Source organism: Prionailurus viverrinus, chromosome C1 (genome assembly GCF_022837055.1).
Source record: "Prionailurus viverrinus isolate Anna chromosome C1, UM_Priviv_1.0, whole genome shotgun sequence".
In the NCBI taxonomy this organism is placed as follows: Eukaryota; Metazoa; Chordata; class Mammalia; order Carnivora; family Felidae; genus Prionailurus; species Prionailurus viverrinus.
The window spans coordinates 180820083-180836878 of NC_062568.1; the positions used below are offsets into that span (position 1 = coordinate 180820083).

A 16796-nucleotide genomic window follows, 5' to 3' on the forward strand; every position below is an offset into this window, starting at 1 on the left:
ATCACAGAGCTAAGCACTTCACACCTATTATGTATTACTTCTCATGACATCTCTTCTGGTAAATTTTATGTAGATTTTACAGAAAAGGAAATGGGGCTCAAGGAGATTAAATTACTTGAGCAGAAGCACAGTTGAAGCATCAAGAACTTGAAGTCTAGTCTTCTGATTCCAAATCCCATGCTCTGCTAGAACACACCACCTCCTATGGCATCACAAACAAGGAATAAGCCCTAATTTTTAAGATATAAACTAAATTCATGCAGCCTTTAAATGGGTCTCCTCTCCTGTCATAAATCTCAGCTGCAAAAAGGAAAGGACTCCAAGGGATATATTACCATTGGGAGGGTATTCCTACCAGGTTGGAGGGATTAAGAGATGCCAAAGCTGCCTTTAAGCAAAAAAAGATAGCTATTATTCTACCTCTATTATAGTTTTAGGGTGAAGCAGGAAGACCCTTCCCTTCATTTGTGGGTAAGGCCAGGATGAAGCAGAGTGGTGAAAAACTTTGTCTAAAATAAAATTGGATGTGAGGAAGCTTCCAGAGGCCCAAAAGATTCAAGAAACACAGACCTGAGTAAAATTTTTCTAAACATTTTAATGTTTCTGGAGTTATATATCTTTCTCACATTTCTGACTCACCTCCTCTATACTGTAACTATCAGAAGGTTAAAGCAACAAAGGAAAGGGTTCTGAGTACTTGTTTTTCAAGGAGAGGGATGGGAGAGCTTCAGATCATTACCCCACTCTATAGCCAGGACTAGGGGAGAAGAGCCCTCAAGCAATGCATTATGTGATTGTAGCTCCTGAAAGACAAGAAAACAGGTGGCCTTGCTGGGGCTGATAGAATAAAATGAGACCCTGGTGGTCTTGAAAAAAGATTTGGGCCTGAGAAACAGAAAATTCCATGAAGGTTTCCCTCCCCTCCCTAAATTTGGCCTTACTCTGACTAGACCTCAGTCTTTGAACTTCTATTAGTCCCAAATAGTATCCAAATAAACACCAGCTGCTAGCAACTGAATGGTCATTGTACCTGAATGTGCCTCCTAAGCTGGGCCACTAGTCAGTTCATTTCTCTTTCTGCAGCTGAAGGAGAATGCAGAACTTTCCCTGGGACAACCACAGCTCTGTGTCTGAATTCATCCTTCTGGGCTTCTCCAGGGATTCCCAAATTAATACAATCCTCTTCAACATCTTCCTCTTTCTCTACCTCTCTACACTTGTGGGCAATGGACTCATTGTCACCTTGATTCACTTGGACTCCCGCCTCCACACACCCATGTACTTCTTCCTCAGTGTCCTCTCCGTTCTGGACATGAGCTATGTCACCACTACTGTGCCCCAGATGTTGGTGCATCTGATCTGCCAGAAGAAAACTATCTCCTATGTTGGGTGTGTGGCCCAGATGTACATCTTTCTGGTGTTGGGCATCACTGAGGGCTGGCTGTTCTCTGTTATGGCCTATGATAGATATGTGGCCATCTGTTATCCACTCAGATACAAGGTTATCATGACCCCATGGCTGTGTGGGGCAATGGCCATCTTTTGTGGACTGTGGGGTATCAGCTGTTCCCTAGTATACACTGTCTTCACAATGCGCCTGCCCTACTGTGGCCCCAATGAGATCAATCACTTCTTCTGTGAGGTCCCTGCTGTTCTGAAGCTGGCCTGTGCAGACACATCCCTAAATGACCAAGTAGATTTTATCCTGGGCTTCATCCTTCTCCTGGTACCCCTCTCCTTCATTCTGGCCTCTTATGTCCGCATCTTTGCCACAATCTTGAAGATCCACTCAGCTCAGGGTCGACTCAAGGCTTTCTCCACCTGTGTCTCCCACATCACTGTGGTCACCATGTTCTGTGGACCTGCCATGTTTATGTACATGAACTCCGGGGCCAATGCCTCCCCAGAGCGGGACAAGAAACTGGCTCTGTTCTACAATATTATCTCTGCCTTTCTCAATCCCATCATCTATAGCCTTAGAAACAAAGATGTGAAGAGGGCTTTCCTCAAGTTAACAGGTTCAAGCAAGGCCTCTGAGTGAGGCCATTGGAGCACAGAAGGCTACAACCAGACCTGAAACCACATGTTCCACCCTATTCCCTCCCATCACCCTATGGATAGGCATGAATCACTGACTGAGAGTTATGGGAGATAATATGTAAGGTTGGTGCCTGGGTGGAAGCTGTTGATGGTTCCAGCAGGTGAGCTATCCTCAAACATCAAGAGACCCAACTGTAGATAGGGTGCCAAGTCAGGACCTATGTCTGATTTATGTGTTTCCCAGGGCTCAGCAAAGGGTCTGGCACAAAGTATCATTAACATTTGATGATTGAATGAATGAGTTCATGAAGATTGAGCCTATTAAATCAACTCAGGATGGCCAGGACACAAAGACTAACAGGACCCATATGAGTGACTTTATTTTATCTCAATCAGGAGTACGAACAGATCTAAAGAAACATAGTCTCAAGAGAAAGGAAAAGTGACCTTAGAAATAGGATTCAGGAATTGGTCATTGTCTATCCAGAACTTTCATGGGAGTGTGGGCCCCAGGGTACAGAGCGAGCCCCTGCTGTGGTGAAGAGATACTTTGAGGGTCTCTTGATATACAGATGAAACATCACCCAAACCATACCATACTGGGGCAGAGCTCATACTTTGCAGCAAACCATCACCTTGTAGGATTGTTGTGAGAAGTTAATGTAGGTAAAGTTCTCAAAACAGTGCTTGATGCATTGCATGCTTTACATAAACACTGCCATTCTTCTTGTCATGCTCTACTTTCTCCTAATACCACCATTACCAAGCAAACTATTGAGATCATTTCAGCTTCAAAAGAGGGGCCATTCTGCTCTCTGGAAAGGGATAGCTAACATTATAAATGAATAAGTTGGCATTTGTGTATACCTCATTCTAGTGTGGATTTAGTGAATCTGAGTCTGTCACCAAGAAACCTATGAACTCTGAACTGGCAAAACTGTAGAAAAATTATGACACCTTTTCAAGGTACCAAATGAAGAGGCCCTGATTACAAACAGCCAGAACTCCTCAGATACTTTCACTGATATTCTCACATGATAGAGCTTTTTAAATAAACATTTGTTCAAATCTAAACTGAGTAATAATGTGTTACTAGAGTACTTGATTCAAGAAGATACTGACAGGTATAGCAGGATATAGTGATCAGAGTAGGGCTGACTTCTCTTACCAGTGCCAGACCCCTTCACCCATACCTGTGGCCCCCTAGAGTCCCCAGCACCTTGGAAGAGGCACAGAAAAGTTGCTCCACAGAATCTCAGAAATTGTACTGACCACACAGTGCCTATCATACCAAAAAAAGGCAGACAATACTTCAGTGCCAAGAAAGGTAAGCAACACTCCAGTGAAGCTGGAATCAGAGGGGTAAGCTCTCACACAGAGCCCCTAACAACCTTCACAAAATCTCCTCCAAATTTTGCCTTCACTCTTTCTACCACCAGGGAACAAAAGGGGAAAAGAGGCAGGAGTTCCTGGCATTCATTTTATCCTTGTCATGATTCTGAATTCCCACAGTCCATTGAACTATCCCAGCCTTTTCTGTTTCGAATTTGACTTTGAATTTGAAATTCTAAATCGCCTAATGGATACAAGTGATAGGCATTCAATGAAATGATGCCATGGAAAAATATTGTCAGATTCTCACTTTAAACACAAAGGAAATTTAAAACTATTAGGCCTCTTTGTGATTAATATCAGGCCTCTTTAACCTCAGAGTTATTGAACCTTCATTAACTAATAGTCCTCAATAAAACAGTGAAGGCTCCAATGAAAGTGGTACAGATTCAATCCAAACAGATGTCATTGAAGGTGCTTTGAACTCAGCAAAGAAAGTAATAGTAATTGTGGTATTAATGGAAGTTATGGTGATTGTAACTTGAATTTGGAAGGAAAATATTTGGCTTTGCATTTCACAGTTGCTTATAGGACATTTGCTGAACCTGTTTTGGAAAGTAGTAAGGAAGGGGGCTTGAGGAGAGATGCTGGGCATTGGGGGAGAGCAGGCAGATACCACATAGAAGGATTAACAGGACACATCAAGCCCCCAAATCACAGGAGCAAAGGATGAATTGCAGAGATATGAAGGGCATTGGTCAGGCTTTCCGCCTAGATAATAACTCATACAATGGGAAGAGACGGTTTGACAATGAGGTTCGATTAGGCCAGAGAACAGTGTTGTAGGATTAAGGATTAGAGAGAACTGGGTAGAGTTCCGGAAGAAAGGGGGATACAGGAAATTTAGAGCTCAGGGTGGGAAATATTCCAGGTGATTAGGCAAAAGCCCATCTGAGAGTGTTGCCTCTAGAGAAAATTCTAGGAAACTTAGCAGGAAAAGGAGTAAAAACCACAAAAACCACCCCATTGAGACTCAAATTAACAGAGAAATTATTGAACAACAGTAATTTCTAACCCCACCCCTAAGTACGTATATGCCTCCTATGAACTGTGCTGGTTTGTAGCCCACAAATTCCAGCAGGACAAGGGCCATGACTTCTTCCTGCAGTGCCATGGATTTGGGAATGACAGTTGGCAATCAGCTGGCTCCCATCAATAAACTGTAGGGAAGCAGAGACAGTGGTAAAGCTGGCTTAAAACCTTGCTAGCTTCCTTGATTTCTCTGTTTTACCAACACATCCAAGCCATTAAGTGTTCTTGCTTCTTTCCTTGTCACATCTTTTGGCATCTCCCCATTCACTGCCACTATCCACTATAATCACCTTCACAAGCCATGCCCAGGTCTCCCTCACTAAGTGCTCTTCAACCCAAGCCCTCACAAGCCATTCTTCTGAAAATACTGTGTTCCCACCTTTCCTCCACCCCATCCCTCAGCCTTGATGCTTAAAAATACAGGTTGTTCATCATTGTTAAGATAAAATCTACTATCACCCTGAATTATGAATGGTAGCAATCTGTCCTAGTAGAGAAACTAATGAAACCTTATCACACTTTAGCCACAAGACTCATCTCTCCATTACCCTGGCCCCTGACTATCTAGTTGTAGAAGAGCCACTAGGTGGACTTCCCACCTTCTAGAAGGAACTCCAACAGCCAGGAAGACTTCTCCCCCTTTATTGAGGCAGCCTGCTTCCCCACAAGGCCAGAAGAACCTCTCATCAGTTAGCAAGTCCTCTCCACCAACCACATAGCTCCTTACTCCCTCCCCAGATGGGGGAAGGAATACCTTAATAATCCATGGGACCCTTCACTTTCTACCTGAATCCCTCTTCCTGGAACTTTGTCATACCAGGTACTGGAGCCTATTGGTGTAGCTGTACCCACCCACCCAAATGCCCTGTTTCACCTCGGAGTAAATGCTTTAGGACCATACTAGCACCCAACTCCACATTTAAGTACTAGAAACGAAATCTCTATCACCTCAGAAGCCAAGAACTCTCTAGTCATTTATTATTCCCAGATTCTGTTCATCTCCCCACTTGCCCAAGTCCCTACTTCTCCCTTTCCCCAGTTCTCCCTCTCTTTGCCATCTTAGTCCCATATTCAGCAACCACCCCTCCCAGGATCCTCAACCTGGAATTCTCCCTAGGGATGCCACACCCTCTGTACCTCTCTAAAAGGGAGTTCTTTGTTCTCACTCTTGGCCTGTGAGTTCTCAGACATGCTCATCCTGATGACCTTTTATCCCATCTCCTTTCTGGTCACCTCAAGCCACACTCACACTGGAGCTCATCATCCCTAAACCTGCACTGCTCCCCAGTAAGAATCCAAGCATTCCCACTGCACTGAGAAAAAAAGTAAACACTATCTACAGGGCTCATTAGGACTGTCCTCTGCCTACTTCTCAATGTCATCTCTGCCTCTTCTGCTCACTTTATTGTGACTACATGGGCCTTCTTCCAGCTCTGCAGAAAATACAAAGTTCTTTCCTGACCTGGGACTTTTGTACCTGGCATCCCTTTGCCTGAAATGCCTTTTCCTGGCTCTTTGCACGGGTGACTCTTCTCATCCTCAGGTATCAGCTAAACCTTAATTCCTTCCCAAGTAAGGCCCTGGGAATCAGGCTTTCCTCCTCCATTTTTCTCTATCACAGAATGCTATTTGTTTCCTGAGATAACTACACCTTCATTTCTCAGTAACTGAGTTTAGTTTCCATTTTGAGCTATCATCCCAGTGGTGGGAGAAATAATACTAATCTTCTTGGGGTTTCCATCCTTCTCTCCCTGACTCCAAGTTCTGGAGAGCTTACAAAGTGGTGAGGTATGCAGTGGTGGATAGGAGTGGGGTGAGGTATAGTCTGGTCCTCTGTGTCTGGCACCCATTGAGAGAACCTCACTCTTGTGAAGTCTTCGGTCCTTCAGAGTTACTGTGGCATCTTCTTGGGTTGTTCCAGAAGCATTGTAATTACATGACTGTAAATCTCTCCATATACCTGTCTTGGTTTCCCCAAGGCCTGACACTGGCTGGACTATAATGGATGCTCACGAAATACTGGAACTGAATCAACTCATCCCTGAGGCCTCTGAGCCACCAATGAAACCTGAAAGGAAGTTGGATGTTCATGCTAACTCTGAGGCCCTTTGCCAGGATTCTTAGCTTCATATGTCATTTAGATTCCTTGAAAGAATGAGAGTCACTGCTATGTAAGTATAGTTTACAAATGGCAGAAACTTCTATTCTTCTAAAATTTTAGAGACACAGAGGTCTTAGAAACCATTACATATGGGGCACCTGGGTGGTTCAGTCAGTTGAGCGTCCGACTTCAGCTCAGGCCATGATCTCGTGGTTCATGGGTTCAAGCCCTGTGTCAGGCTCTGTGCTAACAGCTCAGATTGGGAGCTTGGGATTCTGTGTCTCCCTCTATCCCTGCCCCTCCCCTGCTTGTGCTCTGTTTTTCTGTCCTTCTAAAAGAAAGAAAGAAGGAAGGAAGGAAGGAAGGAAGGAAAGAAGGAAGGAAGGAAGAGCAAGAAAGAAACCACTACATTTAACATGCTTATTTTATAGATGAGTAAGGTAAGATCCAGAGAAAGAAAGTGAATTGCCCAAAGTCATAAAACATGTTATAAGATTAGGACTAGAACCCAAGTCACTTAATGTCAGGTACTTTGTCCTTCGACAACACAATGCAGAGTATACCACATCAGACCCATGAACCACATTGATTCCATGCACCAAGTCAAGCCTGTGGGCAGCCTTGGTTCCATATACCATTAGCTTAATTTTCAATGTTGGCTACAGATATTCGTTGGTTACATGTACCACTTTGATTGTCTACATCATCTTGGCCTTCTACCATGTCCATGTACCATGTCACCTACAATTACCAAGTTTCATGTTGATTACATGTATTCTATTCATTCCAGTGCCATTGTGTTAGATAATGTTATCACCCCCATTATTGCCACTCTCACTATAGAAGGATTATATATCCATACCCATTGCCATATGACATGTTACTTTTCTGTAGGAAGAAGATACTTCCTTTCCTTTTCCTATTGGGCTTGACCATATCATTTGCTTTGGCCAATAGGATATCAGCAAAGAGATCTGTGTCACTTCTGAGCAGAAACTTTAAGAGTTTTTATGTGCCTTTCTCTCTGTCATAAGAATGGGATATTCCAGATAGAGCCTCCTTTTTCAGATTGAATCCAAGAATCCAATGGCAGAAGGCCACAGTCCACATACAACTGACATGGAAGATGAGCAATAAATGAACTTCTGCTGTTGTAAGCCACTAAGATTATGCAGCTGTTTGTCATTACACCACAATGTAGCAAGTTCATCAAGATTATCATGTTGGTTTCACGTACCATATTTGTTCCACTGACCAAGTGCTATATTGGTTCCAATGCACAATGTTGTTTGCATACCTTATAAATGCTGTGCCTTTCTTTAGCATTGGACATTCTACCTCAGGCCTCTCCTGTCTCCCAATTCACCAGGGCACCCTACCCCACCCCATCACTTTGAGAAAAGCCCCCTTGATGTCTTTGTTCCTCAGACTGTAGACCACAGGGTTGAGAAAGGCAGGGAAGACATTATAAAAGAGTGAGATCTGCTTGTCTTGCTCAGGGGAATAGCTGGAGTTGGGCCTCATATAGATGTATGTGGCTGGGGCATAGAAGAGTGTGACCACGGTCACATGGGAAGCACAAGTGGAGAAAGCCTTGCAGCGGCCCTGTGTAGACTTGATCTTGATAATGGTCTGGCCAATACGGATGTAGGAGGCCAGAATGAGGGAGAGTGGGGCAACAACCATGAAGACACTGATGACCAGGTCTACCAGCTCAATAAGGTGAGTATCCATGCAAGCCAGGCTTCGTACTGAGGGGCCTTCACAGAAGTAGTGGTTGACCACGTTGGGCCCACAGTATGGCAGCCTCATGGTGAGGAGAAAGCCTCATGGTGAGAAGAAACCACAGGCCCAGGTCCCAGCTGCCAGTCGTATGCACAGGCCCCAGCTGAGGATGACAGTATAATGCAGTGGGTGGCAGATGGCCACATATCGGTCATAAGCCATGACTATGAAGAAAATACACTCAGTTAGGCCCAAGGCACCAAACACATACATCTGCAGCCAACAGCTGGCAAAGGAGATGGTCTGAGAGCGAGCGAGGAGATGCACCAACATCTGGGGCATGGTAGTGGTGACACAGCCCATATCTAGCAGGGAGAGGATGCAGAGGAAGAAGTACATGGGTGTGTGAAGCTGTATGTCCAGGCAGATCAGGGCGACGATGAGTCCATTGCCCAGGACTGAGCTCAGGTAAAGGAGAAGGAAGGAAATGAAGAGGATCCTGTTGAACGTGGGATCACCAGAGAAGCCAAGCAGGATAAATTCAGAAACCCAGCTTTGGTTCTGTCCTGGAGGTGTCCACATGGTGGGGCCTATAAGAGAATCCCACGCATTTAAATGTCACCCAAAGTGTGGTAGTCTAGCAAGAATGTCAGCTCTGGAGGCAGGGATTTTAATTCTGGCCCCATTACTCAGCCACTGTCTTGAACAGGTTATTTAACATCTCTGAGCCTCAATCTCCTCAACTGTATAATGTAGCTAATAATACTCAACTCTTGGTTCTTATGAGGAGTCGAGGCAATATATATGAAGCATCTGACATAACGCCTTAACAAAATAAAAAATGGTAAAGTGCTCATATGCAATCTCCCCTGTCTTACTCCCCATCCTTCGGCAGACAGACTGGTTATCCAAGTCTAGCAGCAATCAATTATGCCATGTCAGCTCCAGCTCCCAAACCTTTAGAGGTGAAGTTCTTTCCGCCTTAGAGACCATTTGTCTAGAAGAGCTGCTACAAGCCTCTCCGCACTCTGCAAACTTCTTTTGCCAGCTGTCAATGTGAGGCTTTGTCAATAGAGGGCGCTAGAGGGGCACTGTGATGTGCTAACCCTAGGAAAGTACTTTGGTTGGGGCTTCAGTCACTCAGCTTGAGAGCCAGTGGGCTGGTGCGTGGAAGGGCCAGTAGTACGCACTTCAAATGACCTCAACGGACCAGCTACAGTCGTACATTCAGCCCACACTCTTCCCACCCAGTTGTCATTTCTATGCAAACTCTGGCCTCTGCCCACCAGCAGCTGAGTGTATTCCTATGGTAGCCACACTATCTTTGAAAAAGTCTGAATTTAAACTTTCTTTTTTTTTTTAACTTTTTTTTTTTTACACTTTATTTATTTTGAGAGAGCGAGAGAGAGAGAGAGAGAGAGAGAGAGAGCAGAGAAAGGGCAGAGAGAGAGGGAGAGGGAGAATCCCAAGCAGCCTCCGTGCTTTGAGTGCATAGCTTGATGCAGGGCTAGCTCCCACCAGTCGTGAGCCGATACCAAGAGCCAGATGCTGGGGCGCCTGGGTGGCTCAGTCAGTTAAGCATCTGACTTCAGCTCAGGTCATGATCTCCAGGTTCAGGTTCGTGGGTTCCAGCCCCGCGTCAGGCTCTGTGCTGACAGCTTGAAGCCTGGAACCTGCTTCGGATTCTGTGTCTTCCTCTCTCTCTGCCCCCTCCCCCACTCACACTCTGTCTCTGTCTCTCAAAAATAAATGCTAAAAAATTAAAAAAAAAAAAAAAAGAGTCAGATGCTCAACCGACTGAGCCACCCAGGTGCCTTTTTTTTTTTTTTGACCCTGGTGGGGGTGCCGGGAGAAGGGGGAGGGAGAGAGAGATGTCCTAAATCCTTAGTCCCTTCAATGTTTCAATGTGTACTCTCCTTGAGCCATGAGGTAGTAACTGCTTTTTTTTTTTTCACTTAATACTTCTGGATGTCTTTCATCCTTTTTAGTAGTTACTCACCTTTTACTAGTTAGTAATTCTTTGTATTACATTTTCCCTGTTCCCATTACTGGTGTGCTGTCTCCTGATGACATCCTGACTGGTATAGATGCTAAATCTATGGCAAGTGAGTCTGATAAGAAATAGAATGTTGCACAGTTAAAGCTATCTATCCATAAAGAATTTATTAACTACAGAAGTAAAAAGTAGTAGCTATCAGTGGAGAAACTGGACAATATCTTAACCGAGTGATTAATTACAATTAACATCACCAATAAGGAACAGGTAGAGAGGCTCCTGGTGGCTCAGTCAGTTAAGTGTCTAACTTCGGCTCAGGTCATGATCTCCAGGTTCATGGGTTCAAGCCCTGTGTCGGGCTCTGGGCTGATAGCTCAGAGCCTGGAGCCTGCTCCAGATTTTGTGTCTCCCTCTGTCTGCCCCTCCCCTGCTCGCACTCTGTCTCTCTCTGTCTCTCAAAACTGAATACACGTTAAAAAAAAAATTTTTTTTTAAAGGAACAGGTAGACACAATGTGTCTCCATATTTGAAATCCTAACAATATAGCATCTATATATTATTTCAGCCCAAAATGCAAAACCTGAATCTAATCATAAGGAAACATCCAAGAAACTTAAATTGAGGGATATTATATAAAATAACTAGCTTTTAATCTTCAAAAATATCTACATCATGAAAGACAAAGAAAGACTGAGAATCTATAATAGAAGGAAGGATCCTGAAAAAAAAAAGCATAACAATTAATGCAAGAAGTAATCCTGGAAGGGAGGAATGTCATAAATAACATTATTGTGACAATTGATAAAATTGGATTAGATCAATGCGTCATGTTAAATTCCCTGAATTTGACAGCTACTGTATAAGAGAGTATTCTTTTATTCTCGGGAACTATTCACTGAAGTATTAAGGGCTAAAGGAACATGATATTTGCAAATTATTCTCAAATAGTTCTCGAGATTATAATAACAGCAATATGACAAATTGTTAAAAATTAATAAATCTGGATATGGGCCATACAGGATTTCTTTATAGTATCCTTTCAGTTTTTCTGTAAGTTTAAAATTAGTTCAAAAAAAGTTTTCAAAAATAAAAAATTGGGGGCACCTGGGTAGCTTGGTTGGTTGAGCATCTGACTCTTGATTTCAGCTCAGGTCATGATCCCAGTGTTGTGAGAACAAACCCTGTGTCGTACTCCATGCCAAGTGTGGAGTCTGCTTAAGATTATCTCTTTCTCTCTCTATCTCTATCTCAGAAATAAATAAATACATAAATACATGAATAAATATTGTTAAAAGAAAAAAGTTAAAAAATTTTAAATGTGAAATAACTTTTTCAGACAAACAAAACATAAGATTCTTCAGGTAGAAAGATAGTGACAGAGACATGAAGATGCAAAAAAGAATGACAAGTCCTCAAGGAATGGGTAAGTATAAATTAATAACGAATGTAAAACAATAATAAAGTCTGGTGGAATTTATTTTGTTAATATTTATTTATTTATTTATTTTGAGAGAGAAAGAGAGAGCACATGTGGGGGAGGGGAGAGAGAGAAGGGGAGAGAGAATCCCAAGCAGGCTCTGAGCTGTCGTCAGCATGGAGCTGGACTCGGGGCCCAATCCCACCACCCGGGCACCCCTGTCACGATCTTCGTCTTCAATTCCTTTTAAATTTCACAATGGGGCGCCCGGGTGGTTCAGTGTGTTGAGCATCCAACTCTTGATTTCTGCTCAGGTCATAATCCCAGGATCATGGGATTGAGCCTCGGCTCCAGCTTTGTGCTGAGTGGAGCTTGCTGAAGATTTGCTCTCTCTCTCTCTCTGTCTCTCTCTGCCCCCTCCCCCACTCACACACACAAACTCTCTCTCTCAAGTTAATTAATTAATAAAATAAAATGATTTTTTTAAAAAAAGATCATGACAACAATAACATAAGAAATGGAGGGGGTAAAGAAAGTCAGAGTTCTAAATATTTAACATAAATGGAAAATTGGTAAAACTAATCATTTGTGTTAGACTTTGATAAGTCAAGATTCATGCTGTGGTATCTATGGAAATCATTAAAAGAATAAATCATGCATTACCTAAAGTAGTAGAAAATGGACTAATAAAAATTGTTTACTAATCCAAAATAATGCTTTTTTGAGAGAGGGAAAAATCAAACAGAAAACAGGTGGGCCAAATACAAAATAAGTGGAGGGGCACCTGGCTGGCTCAGGTGGTGGAGAAAGTCTTGATCTTGGGGCTGTGGGTTCAAGTTCCATATTGGGTGTGAAGATTACTTAAAAATAAAATCTTTTTTTTTTTTAAAGGTAAGAAGTGGAAAGAGGGTAAATATGAACTTAAATATTTAGGTAGTTACATTAAATGCAAAAGGACTACATATTTTAATAAAAGTCCTGTTTTCAAACTGAATTTAAAAAAAAAAAACCCTACATGTTGCTTACAAGAAATGTACCTTAATCATTTTACAATATTTCAATGGATCAAATCAATGAATTGTACACCTTAAACTTCCACAATGTTATGTCAATTATATGTCAATAAGGCTGGGATGGAGGAAAGAAACACATCTTAATACAAGGACACAGATGCACTAGGAAGAAAGAATGAAAAAAATATATATACCATGCAAATACTAACCAAAAGAAACGTGTAGCTTCATGAAACATTTATCAAAATTGACCATATGCTGCACCATAAATGTAAGCTCCAAAAATCCAAAGGATGGAAGTCATTTCAAGTATATTCTCTGATTACCATAAAATTGGCCAGAAATCAATTTCAAAATAAATATAATAGGAAGCACTGTCTTTCCCCTCCTGAAAATCCTTTAAGGGTTCCCCATGCCCCATCACTTTAGACAGATGCACAGTGCCCTTCCTGAACATCTGCCCCCTTGCAGACTTCTTTAGCCTCAGCACCCAACCCTCTCCCCATGCCATCGCCTTCCATACTAGCATAGGCTCCATACAGGTATGCCCAATTTCCTGTATGTGTCTACCTCCATCACACTTTCATGCCTTCTCCAAGGTCTTCAGCATGGAGGAGCACCCCAGCTGCATCCCTGCTGCCCAGACACTCTCTGTAGCATGTCCAATGTCTATTCCTGCATTAGGACTCAGCTCAGCTCAGAAGCTTCCCCTGACCCGCACCACCATCTCCCACTCCAAAACCTCGATTAGATGCTGCCTCTATTTCTCCCAGGCCCCTATGCTTACCAACGAGTTATCACCCTAGCAATTCTAGGGGGTTCTGATACGCAGTTTGAGGAAATCTTTCTCCCTCTCCTGTTAATTCCCACTAACTGAATTGGAATATCTGTAATAAAGTGTGGATATGTGGGAGAATTTATAAGGTCCCTTTCAATAACAATAATATAAAATATTTAATTAATAATTTCTGTGTGCTAGGAATTGTTACACTAACTTGTCCTCACAACAAATCACTGAGGTAAGTACAATGACCTCTATTTTACAGAGGAAAAAATAAAGGCACAGAGAGAGTAAATGATTCAATCCAGATAACTTGGTTTGTGCAGTGGACCTGGGGTTTGAATGGAGGTGACGTGGCTTCAGAGCCAACTCTTAATTATTAACTTCACCACTTCCAGCAAACAGGCCCTAAGTGGGAAGGGTGAAGAACAAACTTTCCCATCTACACATCAATTTGATCTTGAGGTTTGGCATGAGCTACTATGGAATCGTGGCTGATGAGGTATAGCCAGCCACCAGACAGGACCAGATCAAAATCTTCCGAGGGCAAAGGGCTAAAGTTGCAGCCATGAACTCTCTCTCATGATAAAGCTGCCTCCATCTATGCCATCATCTGGGTATGAGGAGCCATAGGACTGAGTGGGAAGCAGAGGGAATCAATGGAAGAGGATTTTGGAAAGTATTACCACTCTAGAATTTAGTAAATCTTTGTAGAGAGAAGAAACACTTGGTTTCCATGGGATGGGAGCATCATTTAGTTAAAGTCTTCTAAAATTCTGTCAGCCCAGCAGACTCTGTCTTAATAGGCAATACCCAAGCCTGGGGAGAGCATGGGGGTGGGTCCTGGTAATCATGGAAAGCCCTGCCATTCTTGAAGGCTTCTCCCAAGATAACCATCATTGTCCTTTCACAATTGTGTCTCTCAGCCAGACTTGAAGATCTTCGGGCTCAGGAAATCATATTCCTCATTGCACTTTTTCTAGCCCCTAGAACATGGCCTGACACAGGAGAACAATGAACAAATATTTATTAAATGAGTAAGTGAAAGAAAGAAGGGGGTGTAGGAAGAAGGAAGGAATGGAAGAGAAATAAGGTATGAAGTGGTGAGGAAACAACACCAGCAAATGAGGAAATGGTTCTGGGGGTATGTTGGGGGGCAGGTACAGAGAGGACCTGGGGCTAGGTGACTGGCTACTTCTGGCCTCCAGCCCCTACAGATGCCCGCATCCTGCCCACAGTCCCAAGCCCAGCGACCATCTCACCCCTCTGGTATCCCCTGAGACAAGTCACAAAGAGGCTGTCACTTGATCTTGAGGAAAAGAGACTGAACAGGAAGCCCCCTGGGCGGTTGAGTCCAGTGTACCAGGATTCCAGGCAACCCAGTCTCCAGAAAGGCGCTAGGTTTCTGAGAGGCTGGAAGCTGAAACCCCTGCCTTCTCTCCATTGTGCAGCTCACTGCACTCGGCCAGGGCTGAAGGCCTTGCCTGTCTCGTCTTGGAGCACAGACAAAAGGAGCCTTGGCCATCCCAGGCTCCCATCAGTGGACCAAGCTGCTGAAGCTTTATAGGTCTGCCTCCTCACCAGGCTTTCCCTAGGAGAAGCGGAGAAGGACCATCCCTCTGCCTCCTGCCTCCACCCTATCCCTGCTGAGGATGCCAAGATGGTATTCCCTGAATGTTGTTAACAAGAACCCTACAAGGAAGAGGCCTTTGGGAACAGAGCAGCAGCAAACAACACCCAGGTTGGGGAAAGGTAGTGATCTGCCTATTTCTTTTTCTAGCCTTCTGGAGGATATGAACAGCCCAGGGGAGAAGGGATTGCACCCAGTCACCTTGAAGAAATGCCAAGAACTGAAGGCCTCACTCTGATTCCCCTCTTATTCCCAAACTCCTGTTCCTCCAACTTGTCAATTAGACCATGTTTCAGTCATATCTCTATTGCTTACTGAGCCACTTTGGGCAAATCACAATCCTCCCCCACCCCCCACCAGTCCAACGCCTTAGACAAGTTACTCAGCCTCTCTGATGATAATTAAGAGTTGACCATGAAGCCCCTACCCTATATCAGGTCTTGCACAGAAGAAGCACTTAATAAAGGTCAATCCCATCCCTATGTCTACTTCCTGACCTCCCCCTTCCTCTAGTCACGCCTGGCAGGGAGGTGACACATTCCCTCCTGCGTGGCATCTCTGGAGCTTGCTCTACTGTATGTCCCTGAACTGAGCCTTCCTGGGGTTAGGAGCACCCAGGGTGCTTCAAGTTTTCTTGGGAGGGGCAGGGTGGGGGGAGCTATGATCCCAAGTCTCCCCCCAACCATCAGCTCTTCCTCAGACTCAGCTACACTCTCAGATACTGGCAAACACTATCTGGAAAGTAAGTGGAGCAGCTCCATAATACATATAAGGAAGTTGAAGTCCAGCAGAGTAAGGAACTTGCCCAAAAGCTCACATCCTCTAAGTGCAGAACCAGAACTCACAGCAGGATCTATTAAGTTCTAGTGCCTATCCTCTTAAACTTGCTATTATTCTGTCTCAGCCTTTTCCTCTGTAAAATCATAATAATTTCTTACTATCCCCAACCTTCTGTGATGGCTGGGAGAATTAAATGAGATAATGTGTTGAAAACCTAGGCACAAGTCCTGGCCATGCCTCCATGACTATGAGTTCTCGCACCTGCCTCCTGTCGAGGCCTCCTATTCCCCAGCTATTCGGAATGGGGCAGTTGAGCTTGGAGACCCCCTCCTGTCAGTCCCGGGCTACAGAACCAACTTGAATTTTCAGAAGTGCCATAAGCTGGTTGTTAAACAAGATCATTATTAAAGTCAATCTATGTAAACAACAATTAAGTAAATTACACTAAAACAAAGGGCAACAGACCTTGAGGTTATTATGCTAACTGAAATAAATCAAAGACAAATACTGTATGCTCTTCCTTATTTGTGGAATCTAAAAACACTGAACTCAGGGGCGCTTGGGTGGCTCAGTTGGTTGAGCGTCCGACTTCAGCTCAGGTCATGATCTCATGATTAGTGAGCTCAAGCCCTGCGTCGGGCTCTGTGCTAATAGCTCAGAGCCAGGAGCCTACTTCAGATTCTGTCTCCCTCTCTCTCTGCTCCTCCCCCGCTCGTGCTCTGTCTCTGTCTCTCTCTCTCTCTCTCAAAAGTAAATAAACATTAAAAAAAAAATTAAAACACTGAACTCAGAACCAAGAATGGTTGCTAGGGCATGAGGGTTGGGGGGAATGGAGAAATGCTGATCAAGGGTATAAATTTCCAGTTATAAGATGCGTAAGTTCCAGGGA

General features: G+C 43.7%; 2 protein-coding genes across 2 annotated transcripts; one reads left to right on the top strand and one right to left on the bottom strand.

Annotated features, from left to right (window-relative positions):
* The first annotated feature begins 1093 nt into the window (after positions 1-1093).
* LOC125173840 (putative olfactory receptor 2B3) lies at positions 1094-2041 on the top strand. The gene has a single exon (XM_047873444.1). The coding sequence runs from the start codon at positions 1094-1096 to the stop codon at positions 2039-2041; it is 948 nt and encodes a 315-aa protein (XP_047729400.1).
* Positions 2042-7927: 5886 nt separating this feature from the next.
* LOC125173841 (olfactory receptor 2A12-like) lies at positions 7928-8872 on the bottom strand. The gene is given in 1 exon segment (XM_047873445.1): positions 7928-8872. A coding segment is annotated over 1 exon segment (945 nt).
* Positions 8873-16796: the final 7924 nt, after the last annotated feature.